Below are 19628 nucleotides of genomic sequence, written 5' to 3' on the forward strand. Positions count from 1 at the left end.
GGAACAGGCAGTTACTGAAAAACAAGCTGCTTACCTATTTCCCAGTGGAAAACACTTGACTGCTGTAAAGGAAGATTTAAAAGGAATATATATTACTGAAACAGTGACAAATTTTAGAATTCAAGATGGACAAAGGCTTGCAGTTATATCTGCAAAGAAAGGATTATAGTTCAAATGCTTGAGTTGTTGGCATGGCAACCTTTGATCGTAAGAGGTTTTGTAACACATCTAATTTTAATTCTTACAAAGAATATATAAAAACAATAAATAAAACCACGCAGTTCTGATTGTAAGTAGACAGCAAACAAATAACACCCAAGCTAATTGTTTGTATGTCTTGGGTACTTAATGAGGTGGAGGAAAAGACTTGGAAGTATTGCTGTAAGTAATATTTGATTTCTTGGTCTGGAGTGTTAAAGGATTTACCTCTTATGAAATAGGTTGCTGCACAGGTCACTTACAAGACTATACTGTTGGTTATGGTGGTGTATACTTCAAGGTATCTGTCCGAGGAGAATTTGTGCAAGAATGTTGTACAATAATGGAGGATTTGAGTGGCTTATATTTTGGCATAAATTGGGATCACTCAGACTTCAAAGAAAGTGATGAAGAAATAAAAAATATTTAATTAGTGAGGAGTGACTTTAAAAATCAAAATAAAAATGAATTATTCGTGTATTTGCATGGCCCAAAACAGTAGGGACCTCAGTTTAAAGCCTGGAGTAGAAGACATTAGAGCAGTTGGCCATTCTACCTACTTATTCCTTGTCATTTCCTCCAACTAGTATAGGTGAGCAACTTTTATGCTTTCTCCTTGGGAGTGAAATACAGAAAACATTTCAAAAATGCAGCCAGGATGCTTGTGAATAGAGAACTTTTTTTTTATATAAGAAGAATGTTTTTCTTTGTTTCTGTTATTGTATAGCCGTTTTGCGGATTTATTGCATAATAATGCTTACCTTATCCCTGGAATGGTTCATGTTTTTAAAAGTTTTCTAAACTTGTGATTGTTATTTGCTTATAAGTTTTATCAATTTTTTGAACCAGTTTTGTTCCAGTTTCTAATTATACAGTGTAATCAGGTGTGTAGTCAGTTATGCTTACAGTAAATCACAGTGAATTAATTTCTTCAGGTCCATGGCAGAATATGTAAACTAAAAGGCAAATCACTTGTTGATTAATCTGATGACTTTTTTTACTAGCATCCTTAATTTGGAAACGGAAGAATAGTCACCTAAAGGCACATTGTGTGTAGTAATTAAGAGCTTGTCTGTTGAAGGATGGAAATGTTTCATAACATCCGAAACTAGTACTCCTTACTTTTGCTCTTATTTGAATGTAGTCCTTTTATCAGACAGAAGATGGCAGTACAGTACTATTAACTGGTAACTCGGTCTGGTTTCAGTTCATTGCAAAGTTCTGTTTTTAGTAATAGGACCTGTAAAATTCTGAGTTATGAATTGATGAGCAAATTCTTCTTGCATTAGACCAAATATGTTAACTTTGATCTCAGAGTTTGGGGACAGTTTTGAAGTACAAAACCAACAGAATCAGTGTGATTAGGGAAGAAAAACAGGGAATGTTAAACAGGAGAGCAAGCCCACTAGTTGTGTAGGGTTAACTGAAGTAGGCCTGTTTCTTCCATAAACTGTGGATAAGTTTTCATTTTTAGAAAAATCAGATTAGAAGTTGTAACTTTCTTCTGGGCATTTTTATATCAAGCTGAGAATCTTGTCTTTATATCTCTATATTAGGCATGAGCCGCTTGATACATTTGCTTAGTATGATATTTCTAAGTTTTGTTTTGTTTTAAGTATTTTTTTTTCCTGCACGTTGAGAACATTTCCTTTTTGGTTGTTTTGGAAAAAAAACACCTGTCTTTATATTTTCTAGGATGCATAGTGTAAAATTCTAGAGCAAGTATGTCTTTATTTGAAAATAACATCTGTGTACTTTTGTACTGTTCCAGGTGCTACCTTACTGGGGAAATCCCCATGACAGAAAGGTGATCAGGAAGTTCTGGAGTCAGGTAATACTGGCATGCCCATGTGCTTGGACCATTTTTGTTACTTGTGCAAAGTGAAACAGAAACTATTACTATACCCTACTGAGCCAAACAATTTGTGGATAATGGAGTTCTGCATCTTCATCTATGTAGTGACATCTTTGTTAAAATAACAAGGTAGAAGGCTTCTCTTGTATTGGAGAACAATACAGTGTACGGCAATTTAAGGTAGTATGAAGTTAGTTGAAGAAAATAGGTCCCTATAAATGAAGCAGGTGGTTTCACTGTCAAGAACTGTTTATTCTATTTGAATAATCTAATTCAGTGTCCAACTCTAGCATCCCTGCAGGCCGGTCAGATTGTTCCTGATTTAGCATGGGTAAACAGCATTTTATAGGGCTTAATGCCTGGGTCTTGTCTGACATGTTAAGAAGCATCTGAAATTGTTCAGGAACTAATGGGCTGAAGTCCAGATGTACCAGTTGAAAACTGTTGTTGTAATTACTTAAAGTCATATGGGGGAAAATGCAGTGATAATGAGAAAAAATTATGCAACAGAAATCTAAAATTACAGTATGTGCAGGTGAACTCTGCACAATGTATTTACATTATGTGGACATTTGTTTCTTATTTTGTGGTTATAGAAGACGTTGTATACTCAGGATGCTCCTTTCCATGTGGTGATTACCAGTTATCAACTGGTCGTACAGGATGTGAAGTATTTCCAGCGAGTGAAGTGGCAATATATGGTACTGGATGAAGCACAAGCACTCAAGAGTAGCTCCAGGTAATATATGAACTGGAAACAATCTTTCCTCTCGATGAACCTTTCAAAGAAGTATCAAGATAACATAAAGATTACAAAAACTGTCAGAATTTAAAATTGACGTACGTGAGACTTCAAGTATTTAACTTAGTTAAATATCTGTATAACTCCAGTGGTGGGTGACAATGAAATTATCCTTGATTTTCCTCTTCCAAATATATAAAACATCTAAAAAAGTAATTATGGAGCAGAAGTATGCACAGACTACAGGACAATGAAACAAAAAGGTGTTAAATACTGTTCACCTTCTTTCCTGATTACTCGTATAATTCTGCCTTGTGAACAATCTGTAGTCTTTAATGTGTATTACTTCTGCTTATTCCATTAAATGTGGTATTTTGATTCCTTCTTCAGTGGCATTTCCAGACACTAGTGAAGGTCAGAACCTGGTGAATATTTTCAGCTGCAATAAATCCCAATCTTAGTCACAATACTCTGTGCCAGAAAGTTTTCTCTTTATTTCCGAGTAATAGATTTGTGCATCTTTACTTCTCTAATGGCTTTTTCTTAACATTTCCTCAAGTTGCCACTATTCACATCAAATCTCTATTTCTGTAAGTTGAGGACTGGTTTGCATGCCGACTTGTTCAGACTGAAGTCTGCCTCTTCAGCATTCTTTGGAAATTGCCCCCTTAAGATTGTAAAGTACAGCTCAGCACTCCTTCTACAGTGGCCTATAGACTTAGTGTTGTAAAGTGTGAAAAATACACAATTCAAATTGATAATAACAGTTTCTCTTGGAAAGTTAATTATTCTGATGACAAGATTGTGATTTTATTAGTATCCAAGCATTTGTATTAAAAGTGAGTTAAAAACATACTTAAATAAAATAAACGATGCACATTTCTTTCGATTTTGTAAAAGGCTACTTCCTCCTGTAGTTGCCTTTTGAAAGACTGGGAGGTAGGTTTGGTAGTTTTATCCAGTGACCTCCAAAAAACCATTTGGGAAGGTTACTAGAAACAGTTGTCTTAAAGTTTCTTGATTTCATATTCTTAAAAAACAAACAGAAAAAAAAACAATTCTAATGATTTCCTTTTTTTTCTCAATTTTATTCGTCAGTGTTCGCTGGAAGATCCTACTACAGTTCCAGTGTCGAAATAGATTGTTATTGACTGGGACCCCAATCCAGAACACAATGGCCGAGGTATTCAGGAGCTCACAAGAGCTGACTTTTCTTTATCACGGGAGTATATCCTAAGTATCTGTGAGGAGTTGAGAAATCTGTTGCATTTGTGTGGTTGTGGGATTGTGTTTGTATCTCACCACTGGCAAAAAAATATGGAATCAACTCTGGGAGGGGAAAATTTGGAAGCATGCCTGTCATTCAAATAACAGTAAAACTCAAGATAGCTGATGGTTAGTAATGCCTAGGTTGTAGGATAGAATTTAATTCTAGTAGCTTTTACTTCTGTTGGCTGAAATCATTGCCCTATATTTCTCACTGCTTTCTGATGGTGTTGATATATCTGGCGGGGGAGAATATGTCAGAGGTGTGAGTTTGCCATGTCTTGCGATCTGCTAAAGTGACTCTCTTGCACTCATAAAGAGCTGCAAGAGATTGGGATCCCCAGTTACCTTGTCCGCAGTAGGATGACTTTTGCTGATATATTTTTTCCTTTCCGTTCTAGCTGTGGGCCTTGCTGCATTTTATCATGCCAACTTTGTTTGATTCCCACGAAGAGTTCAATGAGTGGTTTTCTAAGGACATAGAGAGCCATGCAGAGAACAAATCCGCCATTGATGAGAGTGAGTGCAGCGTGTAGTTACAGTAGTTTGTATATGAAAAATCTGTTGCCTTTCCTAACTACCAGTGGATAAACTTTCTCTCACTTTGTGTATGAGGAATGCCTTATAAAGCAGAGGGTACATGGATTGGAACATTGTGGCTTGTTGTCCAAAGTTTATGTTGAAATTTTTGTTTCTCACTGTAATGCATCGTGTGTAATGAAAAGAAAGACGTGGTGAAGGTGTTGACTTGATACTTGTCTCTAATATTCCTCCTTCCCAACACAAGAGAAAAAATATTTTAAATGTTTGTAAGTTTCTGTAGAGCACATCATCTAACAAGCCTTGCAAGTATGTTACAAGCTCTAAAAATTACAGTAGAAAGCACTAAACACCTTTTGAGCTTCAGGAGAGAATTTTAAAAATCATTTGCTGGAAAAAAAAAGAAAATGATTCACAGTAAATTCCAGGGGATAATTATATTGAAAAATCTAGCTAGATAAAATAGGTGATTTGTAATTGGAGTAGATAGAACACAGCACAGTTGAAACTTGCCACAGAAGTAAAGGTTTTAAGAGTTCTTAAATACCCAAAACTCTGTGCTGTAAGAACTCATATGAGGAGAAATAGGTGAGCAGTAAGGGGCTTCATTTGTAGTAGAACAAAACACAGTTTTCTTCTTCAGCGAAATAATTGTTCCTGTTTCACTATGTTCCAGACCAGCTATCTCGCTTGCACATGATCCTGAAACCTTTCATGCTGAGAAGAATCAAGAAGGATGTGGAAAATGAACTGTCAGATAAGGTGAGAAAAAGCATTTATCTTTAGAGTATTTCAACTTTATTTTCATAGCTCTGTTACCTAGTTTTTATAGGTTCATTTGTCACTCTCCATACCTGAAATTCGGTTGTAGACTTTTCATAGACCTTACATTTCTGGCATCACATTCCAGCAATCTCATTAGATGTGAATGTAACTTAAGAACCCCTTAATTAATGAGTTTTTTTTTATCTAGGGAAAATATTTTGTTCGCAGTTGCAAATAAAAAGTCTTTAAGCTGTGTTAAACTGACAGTAACATCAGAAGTGGAAGTAAAGGAGGTTGATACAGCAGTGATTGCCTGGCCCTCGTGAAAGATTGGGCATGGATTTAAGATTGTTTCTGCTTGCTTGTACTGAGCAAGATATGCATATTGGCAATATCATACTCTTCTCTCTTAGTGTCTTAATTTTTTGTGGATGTTAGCGATGCTGGATGGGCTTGTGGACAACTTGTGCCCAGGTTTTGGGACTACTGGCAGAGAGACGTCAGCTGTACTTGTTAGTTTCGAAACTGGAACTCTTCCCACAGACACTGTTATTATGTGATCTGTTAGTTGTCTTTGTCATGGGTTCCTGATACCTGTGCAAGATGACTCCAAATAGGTAGCGTTTAACAGTATAGCAGAATTGGACAAAATTTAAGCTGTTCATTTGCAAATTTGATGTTTTCAGAGGTTCTTAAGACTCTGTTGACTTAGTTGTGTTCATGTATTTGTAATGGTCTATCTCCTAAGGCTTCCAAAACACAGTTGTTGCATAAGTGCTTCTCAGGCTGGATCCTGAAATACAGATACAAACACAACTGCCTGTATGTATATATTTTTTGAGAAAGTTAAGTTTTCCTTAATATGCGTTTTCCCTGCTTTGTTTGTACTGATGTGGTCGTGTTCCATTTCAGAGAGAGAAAAAGCTAAAACTTCATTACTATTTTGCAGATTGAAATTCTTATGTACTGCCAGCAGACAAGTCGACAGAAGCTCTTGTATCAAGCTCTGAAAAATAAAATCTCAATTGATGACCTCTTGCAGTCCTCAATGGGCACTACTCAGCAAGCGCAGAACACCACTAGTAGTCTCATGAATCTAGTCATGCAGTTCAGGAAGGTAAGGCTCTTTTAAGTAATAATTAACAAGCACGTTCACTCATTAGCTCTGCACTAAAATAGGGCTTCTAGAAAACAAACAAACAAAAAAGCATGGCATACGCGCGCAGATTTGTGTTCAGTTCTCTTCCTGGTGCAGTGCAGCATGATGTCGGAGTAGAAGAGCTTCTGCCAAATTCTGCATGCATCTGCCAACTTTTGGTTCCAAATTGGTTGTTGAAGTCATCCACTTGGGAAAAAGACGTGGAAGCTGTGAATTGAATAGGAAAAGATATGATTCAGTATTCAATTTGAACAAATATACTAAAATAGCTGTGAAATTCTAGCCAATATTAACGGGATCAATAGTCATAGTTGATCTGGGATGTAATGCTGCATCAGACTAAATTAATCCCTTCCTAATGTTTTTGATTTTCTTATAGGTGTGCAATCACCCAGAGCTGTTTGAGCGACAGGAAACTTGGTCTCCATTTCACATCTCCTTAAAGCCATACCAGATTTCAAAGTTCATCTACCGTCATGGACAGATCAGGGTCTTCAACCACTCACGGGACAGGTAAGCCAACTCCACTTCCTCTCCAGCTTAATATTTTTTGTAGTGTTATTTAGATTTATTTTAGCTTTGTAAGCACTAATTAACTTCCTTACCTGATGTACTTGTATGGTGTTAGCCAAGCAATGCATTCCTGTTTTTCTTTCATTTATTCAACTGTTAAACCTCAGATATCTGATGATCCTTAGTGGAATCCTGAGCATCAAACATACCTTTGATTGAATAAGAAAGTAAGAAAAAGGAATTTATAGTTGTTGCTGATGATGTGTAATAGAACTACCTTTAATAGAATTCTAGAAAAACACTGGTTTCCCTTCAGTGATTTTTCATGTTTAAGGAAGCTATCAGTATCTGCCCGTTGTGACATGATATGTTGCGAGCATCTACTTGTGTGTTGACAGCTTTTAATGCTTACCTTGAATGAGTAGAAGCCACCTGAGTGCCGTTTGCTGTTTTCTCTGACTCTGGCAATTCCTGATAAATGTTTTTTTTCATTAAATTATGAGAAATGCTCAGGGCAGAGGTGTGAAAGACATTTGAAGATGAGACTAACTATTGTACAGCATAAAATGCAATCCCAAAGCAATGGTGTTTCTGAGCGTCAGATTAACATCAGTGCACATGAACTGATGATGCCAGGCAATTCCAAACATCCAGAGTGCTGGAATACTTATCATAAAGAACTGAATTACCGGTTACTCTGCATTTTTTGCTGTCTATGCGATTGAATGTTATATGTATTAACACCTTCTAAGTGTTTTTGTTTGTTTTGTTGCTTTCATTTTCAGGTGGTTACGGGTTTTACTTTCGCCATTTGCACCAGACCACATCCAGCAGTCTCTCTTCCATAGGAAGGGTAGGTTTATAGTCCTGAGAAGTAAGCTGGGTTAAACACTTGTATGTATGGTGTAATACGTGTTATTCAAGGGGAGAACTGAAAGGCCAGATCAGTCTGTCCTCTGATATAATCAGATTAGAACTTGTTAGAATTCTTTTAGCCTTTGTACTTGAAGGGAAGTCAGCACGTATATTTCATTTCCTCAGTAAGGAAAGGATGGAAGCAAGTAGAAGAATATTCTACAGACAACTTCAGTCACTGCTTAACCCTACTTCAATTTCTTGTTGTATTTTCTCTTGTCTTGTTTTAGCTTACTTTAAGGAATTAATGCTGCCTCTTTAGTCAAGTGTGAGTTTTTCAGAGATTCAGAGAAGTTTTGGATTAATTTTAGTACAATCTATTGTATGTTACACTGCCAATTTCTTTCAGTTAAAAAGTAGGAGAATGTAAATGATCTGGGATCTAATTGATGAGCAGAAAAACACATAAATAGCTTTTATTGATATAGTTCATTGTTATAGATGATTTGATTTTTTTCGCTAAAAAGAGCGAACCAGATTGCTCAGCTGCTTTAATGGGGAAAATTTGAGGAGAAAAAAGCAAAAGAGATAATGGCTGCATTGCTATGCTGAAGTCTCTTAGCGTGGACCTGTTCAACTATGCAAACATATTTTCAAGTAAGAAGAACCAGATGCAACAACAGGAGTCTGCACTTGTCTATAACTCTCTAACTTTGGTGTGTCTTGCTGGTTATTCTGGTCTACGTTTGTTTTGGTATTCATAATAGACTTTTTCTTGAGTACCTTCTTTGGCATAACATAAAAGGAAAATAATTTTGGAGATACGATTTTTGTGTAGAAGTTAAATATAAAAAAGTATGAATGGTATTGGGAATACAAGACACAGATGGGCCTGAAAAGCTTTCTTGATGAACAGTGGAACATATCTTTCCAGCTCCCTGCTTCACTGCAGTGTTTCCATCATCTTCACCATATCTGATCCATCTTTATACCCACACTCACTCACGATGCCCTGCCAATTCCTACATCTCCTTCCCACATGTTTGACTCACTGGCTCAGTGAGAAGGAACATGTTTAGCAGGCTGTCCTGATGTTCGTATCAGCTGTCTAGGAGATACGTGATGGCATTAGCAAGCACACAACTGCCTGTTGATTCCTAGTAGGTCAAATAAGTGTGCTTAGTTGTTGCATGTGTTTCTGGCATAGAATGTGTCTGTCTGTCTTTGTAAATATCCTTCTCTTGCCCATACTGGAAAATAAACTGGAACTTAGAGTTAGGGGAACAGCAATTAGGATGAAGTTTTCAGTATTTCTAAAAGATCTAGGTTAAATTAGGCTCTCCTGTTTATTTGCCTAGATTTTTCTTATCGTAGAGAATGTGTATGTTGTATAGAATTTACCACTATTGAAATATATTTATTACTTCCAATTATGAGTTTCTGTGCAATGTCTTGGCCTAACTCTAGTATTTTTGTGACATAGGCATCAATGAAGAAAGCTGTTTTTCTTTCCTCCGGTTTATTGATGTCTCTCCAGCAGAAATGGCAAACCTCATGAATCAGGGACATTTAGCCAGGTGAGGACAACTTTTTATCTTTTATCTCTCTTATTAATTAAAGGAATAGTACAGGTGATGTTGGAGGTGTCTCTGTAAATCTGCGTTTTCTGTGCCTCCTAATATTTATCACCTATCTATCATTAATATAATAACTTCTAGAGTTTCCTGCAGGCATAGGACACCATTATACATGATATTTTTTATGCCTCTGTCAGAGAAATTCTCTGTTAAAATGATTTTATGTTCCAAATATACAAGATGGTCAACGGGCAAGAGAAGAGTTTGGTTAAGATGACACTGTAGGTTGCTGGTGTTAAGCACAGAATCCAGACTTCTGAAGGCTGGTTTATTGTAATGCTTACCAATTGCACTTGAGCGTATGTTTAACACACATGGAATAAGCTTATGCTCTGATAGTTGTTTTTCAACTCCCAGCCATATTGTCTCCTTTCTGCATGTTCTGTTCTTAATACAGAATGGATTTCCAAGGTGCAGGCTTAGGATGGTGGCTTTTTAGCATTGTGAGTTGTCTCATATTGGAAAGGGAAGTGATCTGTTTAAGCTAGTGTATACTCCACAAGTGACAGTACTCTGATTAACGTTCAGTAGCTACTGTAAAAAAAAGATTAAAAGCAAGTCTTTATCAATAAATGTGTTTTCTTTAGGGCTTTGTAATATTCTTTCATCAGTGCAGTTATTTTGGACAGCTTCTTTTTCATCTGTGTTTTAATAGCTGTACAAATTGCTCTTTATCTGATCTTGTGATAAATTCTGTCTTCGTTATACAGGTTGCTATGAATTATATGTACAATTTACAGAGAAGTCAGTGCAATTTTAGTTAGTAATGGCTAAATCATGCTTGACACTTTTAAATGAAGTGCTTCAAAATGCATTCTAATTTCATCATTTAGATTCAATTAAGCCACTGTAGAAAAGATGAAAATCACAGTAATATAATTCGAAGATGTCTAGTTAAAAAGTATTTCTCTCAAGTCAGAACATTGTAAGCCTGAATTTCTGGAAAAAAAAAATATTTGTGTCAATTATGGAATTATGTTGTTAAATAAATTCAAGCCTTTCTTTCACAAAGCAGTGAATAAATGTATCTACTGTGTTTTATTTCAGATGGTTAGCTCTTTTCCTGTCTCTGAAAGCCTCCTACAGGCTCCATCACCTGCGTTCTTGGATGGAACCAGAAAGAGAGAAACAGCAGGGCTCACATTGTCTAAAGAACAAGGATTTCTTGCTTGATGTAAATTTCCCACTGTCTTTCCCTAACTTGCACAGCTGCACTTTGCTGCAGGTAAGCCAAATTTCTGTGATCTGGAGATATTAGCAAATCCTCAGGAGGGAGGAATGCTCAGAAACCTCCCAACCCTACAAAATGGATGAAAGCATAAACTTCTGAACAAGATGATTTTATTAGTGTACTCTCATATCTGTTGTATCATAGATTCATTCAGGTTGGAAAAGACCTCTAAGATCATCTAGTCCAACCAGATACAGCTAATGAAGTTTGGGGTGCTGAACAGAAAAGTGATTTGACTGCTGTCTTTCTCCTCTATAGTGATACATTTCAAAACTTGTTATGTAAAAATAGACTAACTGAATTAGAGGTCTTAAAAATATTACTTAAGTAGAAGAACTAGATGCATGATTTGTCAGGGATGGATTCTACATGTAAGCTTAAGATTTTTTTTTTCTACATGTAAGTTGCTTATTTTCAGTCTGAAATCAGTTCTTTTCTCAAATTCAATACATTGTTGCAGCAACAGTGATAAGCAGAGACTTCAGTAGTGCTTCCGAGTTGGTGGACAAGCATTATCAATGGTTGTCTTTCTATTCTGATACTTGCTTCTACTGCTGGCTAGTAAATTCCAAATGTGTTCATCTTACAGTGTAATGCAAGGTCATTTTCTCTAAGCCTTTGCCTAGGGTGTGTGTGACTGTTTTGTCTCCTTATGACTAAATTGTTGTTGATCTCCTGAGTTATAACTGCATCAACTTATTTCATTGGAAAGGAAGTTCACAAAAAGAGAAGCACAGGATCGGTAGGCATTTTGGGTACAGTTGAAATTCTCCTTTAGTGGCAGTTAGCATACATACAGTTAAAAAAAAATCTTTTCTGAAACAGTGAGATCTTGCCAATTTTCTCTGGGGAATATTGCTTCTCTTCATGAGGCTGGAAAGGGAAAGGAGATAGCCAGAATTCAATTGAATAGCGTGTAGAGGAAGTTGAAGATGCATAAGCAGTAGGAAAGCAACCTTGGGCTTGGTGTCATGTTTTGCAGTGTTAACAGCAAAGCCAACAAAATGAGTCCTAGTTATCAAACAAAGAGCAAGCCAACTGAGTGTGTATGCCTGTTAACTCTGACTGTGCTGGTGTTTAAATATTCCATGATTCCTTATCTAGCTTGATGAAATGTCTACACTGTATGGATTTCCTTGCAAAAATACATACATATATATATATGTATGTATGTATGTATTAAGATTACATTCAGCCGTTTGTGTGCTGTCTGTAACGCTTGTATCTCTGAAACTATACTGTAGCTGTGTACTCTCATGGGTATGGCCAAGGAAAACTTGTGTGTTGTCATAAACATTGCAGCCTAACAGTAAAGGAGTAGTAGTAGATGGTGTCATTGTATGCGCTTACAGAAGGTAGCGTTCATTTTTTCATATGTAGAAAGACAATCTAGGTCTTTATGTATCTTTTGGGTTAGTGTATGTAAATATCAAAATGAAAATCATCATGTTTTCTTACAGAACAGAAGGTGGGTTTACATTACAGATGACAGTTCTGGAATATGCACATCTATCTTTTAGTACTAACAATGAAATGAAAAGCAAGCGACTCACCTGTAGACCCACCTGTGCCACAGCCTGGCAGGTCTTTATCATATAATTTTTTTTCTCCAAATCACAAATCCGATTACCTGTGTCTCCGGGAGTCCCAGTGATATTACTGTTTTAACTCGTGGCTTTTACACAAAAAACAGCCAGCTGAGGAGTAAGGTTCATCAGTTTGGGCAATACAGCCTACTTGTGATAACCATGGTAAATCTGAAGGACGTTTAGTTCTACAATTACAAAGGATTCCTTAGAACTTTTCTAACCTTCATTATAGACAAATTACCACCTGAAGTCACTTTAAAATAAGTTATGTTTGCACAGCTTACATATATAACATCTTTACATATGCAAAAACAGAAGGAGAGTTGAAAAACAAATAGCCTTTCACATGTCATTCTTTTAACAGCACACATCATCATGAGTGTAAATGAACTCAATGTTTTTTATCTTGGCCCAAGAAAGTTTCAGTGTAAAATTTCCTGAGGCTTCATCTAGGGCTTTGTAAGATAGTAAAATGGAAATAAATTTGCAGCGTAAAGTTCTTTGAGGCTTCATTTAGGGCTCTGCAAGATAGTAACATGTAAGGAGTGAGGAGGGGGAAAAAACAGAGGAAAAAGGAAATGGTATAAATCTGGAAAGGCTTTTCTTAACTGCTCAGATCAGCATTTCCGATACAAGAGGCAAACTACAAAAATAAGTCAGCAGACAAAAAAAAAAAAACTTTTTAAATGGATCTCTCCAAAATTGAAGTAACATCTGTCTAAAGATAGTATGAATTTCTTCACATAAGCACAGAAATGCCTCACAGTGTGAGGTCTCTTCATTCCCCTTAGCACCTAGACGTGTGTATTAATTTATATATGCTGAGTTAAATTAACATGAAATCTGCTGAGGTGAACCCTTCTCTCCTTTGCTTTCCATTTTCTTTCTGTAAAAACTTAGAAGTGTTAAGGAGCTTAAGACAGTTCTGGTAGCCGTAGCCCAAATTTTTGTGCAGCCCGTTCTGCGCTGTAGGAAAGCCTCTTTCAACAGTTACTTTGACTGCATGGTTGCAGTAGACGTGTACGTTCATGTTTGTTTTAACAGTCCTCTTCGTAGGTGCCTAGCTTTGTTGTACTAAGGCATATGATCCGTTTTAGAGCTGTGCCTGTGTTCTCTTCTGTAACCTTATCCAGGCTTTTCCATGTGTGTGACTGACGGAAAACTGCTTTCCACTGTCCCCGTTATATCTAGTGTCTGCTCTGTTCATGAATGCTTAATGGCTGTGTATGTCAGGGCCTTCACAGAGGGATGTTTCTCATGATTTGTGCACAGGAAGCTGAAAAGTAGATTTATGCCCCTGTGCAAGAACTGCTTCTAATACAGTGCGTATATAAAAATAATACTTTTCTCCTATTTGGGGTGCCTCCTTGGAAGTTTTCCCTTTGTTTCTTCCTGTGTAATTCTAGTTGGGCTGGAGCCGTCTTTGACTTTTTGATGTTGGCTTCCAAAAGAGAATTAAATAACAAATTTGCATTCCTTTGCAAGGTTTGGAATTGCAGTTTGTTAGCTTCCTCTCTATCCGTTTCTTGTTCCTTCACCTTCCAAGAAGTGAAGGTAACAAACCCCTCTAACAACCACAGTCAGAATACCAACGCTTGCTGTCATAAGATGTAGTGGAAACCTCTTGTGACTGCATGGATGCTGATCCTTACCACAAAATAAGATGTATCTCCTGTATATGGGCCAGGGAAGAAAGTGGCTTTAACCTCAATCAGCTCTTCTGAGCCTGTCTAGTAGCTTGCTGTTGCCAAGGGGGCTTTTACTAGGGGGTTAAAAGGATCACAAAAGTAACATAGGGTGGAGGAACAAAGGTTTGTTTTCATCTTGACCAAGTTTTCAATATGTAGACAGCTATGCCAACAAGAAGAAGGAGCTCTGCAGGGAAGGGAGTGAACATGGGAACCAGTTGCTGCTTAAGGCAGTGTTACTGGTAAAGAATTGCCAGCTGAGTAAGTGCCTGTGTTTGGAATCAGTTCACATTAACCAGTGTGGCCCAAGCTTTGACCTGTGCTTTTTAGCCCTGCTGAGTGTCAGTGAGTCTATTGTCAGCTTTTTCTGTTCCTACCTCTTATGTAGAGGAGCAGATGTTCAGTCAGAGAGTCGGAACTTTCTTTTTGCTAGACCACAAGTGGCACTGGTAGCAGCTGAAAGATGTGCTTACGTGCTGGGATTGACCGATTCTATTGCATAGGTGGTGTTAGCACATATGTACAGTAAGAGTATTTGTCTCCCTTGTCAGGAGATTACAAAAGATTATGCTTGTCTCTTGCATATACTGTAATCCTCATTACACTATTTGCCTTTTTTGTTTTTGAACTGTGAACTAACCATATCCATGTACAGGTCTGCCTGTGGTGTATTAATTTTAACTAGTAGTCTCACCTGTATGCTAGCCATCTGCTTCTCGTCCACTGCATTTACATCTGGAAATGGAAAGGGCCAAGAATGCGTGGTCTCTAATAGGCTACTGCTGTGGATGTTTGGATGTTTTCTAGCATTTTTGACATACAGTGTATATACACATTCTTGTGTATGAGATGATATACATGTGGCTTGATGTTTAGAACTTCAGACACTGCAATTTTGAAAAATTGGGAGACTCTGGAAATTAAAAGCCTCATTAAATTAATTTTGGTGCATTAGGAGCTGGAGCAGAACAATATGGAAGCTTTAGGTGTTGCTTACATTTTACTTAAGTGAACTGCTAAAATTGTCATGAAGACAGCAGGTAGTTTATCTCTTAATGTTTCTTTTTGATTGCTTGTTTCCTCTAGAATTCAGAATAATGGTCTCGTGTTCTTTCTGTCATAATTATGTATGATATAACAATTGGTTGATATCAATATAGAAGAGTTAGAATAAAAACTAAGTAGTAAGAATGGCTTAGTCTATAAGCAGTTTACTTAATTGCTTGACATGGATATTTACAATAAAGAAGGAAATACAGTAGCTGATGCAAGCAAAGAAAGTCTAGTTTTGTTTTCTGTTACTTTTCTGTGTAGAGTAGAGCATCCTCAAATAACTGGCCTTGATTTAAACTGCAACATCAACGGAACGCCCCCATTTGTCCCTTGAGATGATCAGTGTGTTTTACTGTATGAAAAGGACATTGATCCTCTTGCAAATTACAAGTTTTACACATGGGTATGTTGATACCTGTCGGTAACCATGCCAGCACCTTGGAAGTCTTTAGGATAAAATTCAAAGCCATTTTGCTCAGGAAGATAAGGAAAGGCTGGAAAAAATGAAAGTACAGAGACACCAGCCCAGTGTTACTTAGTGTCTTAATTTTTTTTCCTGCCAAATTTCATTTTGACCATGCATCGGAATAGATAAAAGAACAGACAGAAAATGGTTTTAGGGTCGGATCTATTAGAATATTACTGTACTTCCTTCATTAGAAAAGCTAAGGTCAGAGGGTTCAAAAAAGGAAAAACTTGTTTCTAGTTCCAATAGAGCATAAAGGCAAATATGAATATGAGCTATTCTGATTTCAGCCATTGCAGGATTTCTGATAATTGCAGAGATCTGTACATTGTCACTGTGGAAGATACATAGAGTTTCCTCTTTCCAAGAGAAATACTTGGTGAATGTTCTTTTCCTGTCTTTTTCATAGGTGGTTACAAGATTTGAGAGGAGTTTTTCGTTACAGACATAATAACTTCTTAATTTTAATTTTGTTTTTAGAACCTTGTGTTCAGTAGCCACTGTAAAGCAGTTACTGGCTATTCAGATCATGTCATACATCGAAGGAGATCAGCTACCTCATGTGTACGGTGCTGCCAGGTGACTGAGCTGCCGTCCTTCCTGTGCATAGCCAGCCCACGGGTAAGTCCAAGTTAAGTTGTAAATTATGTATTTTCTATTGTGTTTCAAATCTTGTTAGAATTGTGTCTTAGGAACAGGATGATCTATTACTTTCTTTTGGTTGGGTAAAATTGTTGTGAGGATATCCTTTTGCTACTGTATTCTATAGTGCTTTTTTCATAGGGGAAGTCACTTCATAGGGGAAATGACTGCAGTGGGTACTGAAGGGAAAAGGAAAGTTGTGAGATGCACCCAACAGGAGTTATTCTGAGATACGTAGATTTCACTTTCTCTCCTAATACCAAAAGCAGTAAAATTGTAGAAGAGATTGTGAAGTAGATTTTTTTTTTCCCGTATAATTTGAAGGGGGTGTAGATATGGTATAAATTGATTGGGATGATCATTTGGTCAACTCTGATGACAGAGGAGGCTGAGGAGTAATGCTTTTTTTGAAAAGGATGTTTGGTTTCTCTAGTTGCGTGAGCTTATGCTCCAAAAAAGAAACACTAAATTGTGGTATATAAGGACTGAGTTGACATTTCCTAAATCTTCTGGGTATTAAGTGGTACTGCTTGGGATTATCTATCAACTATAAACCAAATTTTGAAATTACTTTAGCTGAAGTTTCCTTGGCTGACACAAGAGACCCTCATAAGTCTATGGCTATTGTTTTAATTCTGTGTTGTTAGATCTTGGCAAAGCTGAACAAAATGTACTTATGATTCAAATCTGAGCTTGAATCTACCATTTGTCATCATAATAGATAAGCATATCTATAGAGAGTTTCCACCTTCAGAGTAACCTTTTGTAAAAAAGGAGGTTCTGACCCATGCTCTCGCTAAAAGATAAATCACTGAAAACTGTTTCTCCTAATCGCCTGGATGAACATCAGTTTTGAGGAAACAGCTAAAAGTAAGATAAACATGCCCTGGATGCCACACTGTGCTAGATTTTATGGCATGCTGGGTGAGATATAAAGTTCTGCAGGAGTGTCTCTGGCTGCTGGGCACATCCTTGGTCCTCTAAAGAACAGGAAAGCTGAAGCTGTGCACCACCAAGTCGGCAGTGTGTAGTTAGTTTGGTATATTCCCCCCCCCAGATTTTTCTTTTTCTTTACCATGTTATTATGTGCTGTTCTCAGCTTAGTTTGGTAAATTAAGTAATGTAAATGATCAACTCCAAATCAACAAACAATAATTAATATAATAGGCTTGTCTTGCATTGCTTCATGCTCAAATAAAAGACAAAAAACTTTCTCTCTCCTGTAGGAAATAATTAGTCTTACAATTTTTTTCCCATATACTGTCACATACCCAGGACTCTCCTGGTCAACCCTCTGCTCTTGAGGGAAAGCCCTACCTTAACTGAAAAGTGGGTGTCAGTGGGGCTAAGAACGAAGACATCTGCTTCCAGTTACTTTGAAGCAATATCAGGCCAATAAAATCCCTACCATTTAAAGAGGAATTTTAATGCTATGTGTATATACAAACCAGGTCAATAGCAGAAGACTTTTATTGCCAGACCATCCAGATGTTACATTCTTTAACCAGAACTGATGTTGTTACTGCAGCTTGATCAACTGTGGCTGCATGTATGTATAATACCTTGGCATCTGAAGAAGGGAGGATGGCATCTAGGACTGCTTATCACCTATATACTGCTCCTTGAGCTGAATTCGTAGCCTTCAGTTCTAGGGGCCAGGAACCCAACTTTTTCCAAAGTCTCATACCGCCTCCCGGTCACAAAATGCTACCTGGTTCAAGGACAAGCAGTTACTCTGAAAGCAAATTGTAGAAATCCCTTCTCCTTCAAATTTCAATCCTTTGATTTGTCACTCTTTGTGCTCAAAATTGAATTACTTTTGAAGAATGTGTTGAATACTGCCTATACATTAGGAAGGGAAGAGAGGGGCTCAGAAGGCTGGGTTTGAAGGGGAAGGGAAAGGCAAGGAGAGATTCTATCTGACATTTATTCAGCTGAATAAAAGTTACTTGTTTTTGGCTTGGCTGGTGTAGAAAATGATTAAGTGCAGGCATGGCTTTTTGTTTCTAGGAATACAAAGACTTAATTTTACGCTTGTTAGAAACTTTTGGCAGGAGTGTACAAGACTTGAAACAGCAGAAAGAGCACATATGTTCTCAGAAACTATAGCCTTCTGTTGTTGTTTGACCTATGATGAATTTTGGGAAGTTAATGGAGCGAATGATAGAAATAGGAGCGTATGTTTATGTAGCAGCTAGCGGGGTGGGGGGGGACTAGTGGAGAGGGGGTGTTCAGCACCGTAGTTTTCTTTCTATAGGGGCTGTTTTCCTGAGTACAGACAGGCCTCAATTCCCACAAAATAAGTTAGAAGATGAATCTTGTATTCTCATTAAGAAGCTGATTTATTAATTTTAAAGTAATATGGTTTGATTTAGGTTAGCAGTTTAACAGAGCCCAGTGTGTCACGGGTATTGCAGGGAGGAGTGGTTTGGGGAATCTCAAAATGTCTGAAGGATTAACTGTGCGTGGAGATAAGTGAAGGAAACGTTTTAAAATTACTAAGCTACTGAATTCAAGGTGGTAATACATTCATATATCCTTATCATCCTAATTTTGGATATATTTCTGAGCCATGACTGTTATATTCTGTGGATTTGCCAAGAATATGTTGATAAAGGGTACGTTAGTACTAAGGAGTGTATCCAACCTTGTATTCCAAGTAAAACCACAAAAACGAAACTGAAACAAAAAAAAAGAACCATGGCAAAAGGGCCATGGTAAGAGTAAGAGCACGAACAAGGTTAAATGGAAGACTTTTTTGACCTGTTTCAGAATGTTTTGTTTTTTTCATGTAAGGCAATGTAAAAGATGCAGAGCTCTGAATTAGTGTGTGTGTGCATTAAAAAAAACTGGAGCTGACTGAAAATGGTCTGATGTCCTCAGATGTTAGTCAGTGTCACACAGGTGTTATTCCTTCCTGTGTGGGAAGTTTTGTTCGTGTTAATGCAGAAATTGCACTGAGGCAGAGTTCATCTCGAGATTGACTCCTAATAGTTCTTCCTTTAGGTGAGGTATTACAGATTGCCAGTGCTTGGAAGAGTGTTTGTTCCAGTCTATCTAGTAAAGAAATAGGAACAGAAATGTGATGGTTAATAGTGTCCTTAAAGGGAACAATGCAGTTCTCTACCATAGTTTGCAGTGATCATCAGTGTTGAGGCAACAAGATTTGAACTGTGAATTGTGAGAGGTTTTGCCCTCTCACACAAAAGACAGTCTTATACTTTTGACTGCAGGTGGCAGTACAAGATAGCATCAGCTCCAACACTATCTAGTGAGTGGTGGAAATGTGTATAAAGCCTTACTTAACGCAGTGCCTTTCACTTTGCAGTGTTGCATGCGACTGCATGTAGACCTGTAAGCCATCCTGGTATAAAAATAGCTTTTGGCATCTTGCAGAACAATGGCTTTACTATTGTTGCTAAGATTTTG

The 19628-nt window shown here is 37.3% G+C and overlaps 1 protein-coding gene across 1 annotated transcript in view; it reads left to right on the forward strand.

Moving 5' to 3' along the window:
• The window catches only part of INO80 (INO80 complex ATPase subunit), a 68181-nt gene that overhangs the window by 21517 nt on the left and 27036 nt on the right, over positions 1-19628 (forward strand). The window contains exons 15-25 of the mRNA XM_080592294.1: positions 1970-2029; positions 2650-2792; positions 3894-3978; positions 4463-4580; positions 5278-5363; positions 6316-6483; positions 6905-7038; positions 7824-7891; positions 9377-9470; positions 10578-10755; positions 16038-16178. Coding sequence (XP_080448420.1) covers positions 1970-2029; positions 2650-2792; positions 3894-3978; positions 4463-4580; positions 5278-5363; positions 6316-6483; positions 6905-7038; positions 7824-7891; positions 9377-9470; positions 10578-10755; positions 16038-16178 — 1275 coding nt within the window. The remainder of the gene's footprint in view (positions 1-1969; positions 2030-2649; positions 2793-3893; positions 3979-4462; positions 4581-5277; positions 5364-6315; positions 6484-6904; positions 7039-7823; positions 7892-9376; positions 9471-10577; positions 10756-16037; positions 16179-19628) is intronic.

Source organism: Anser brachyrhynchus, assembly GCF_964034855.1.
Source record: "Anser brachyrhynchus genome assembly, chromosome: 5".
Classification (NCBI taxonomy): domain Eukaryota; kingdom Metazoa; phylum Chordata; class Aves; order Anseriformes; family Anatidae; genus Anser; species Anser brachyrhynchus.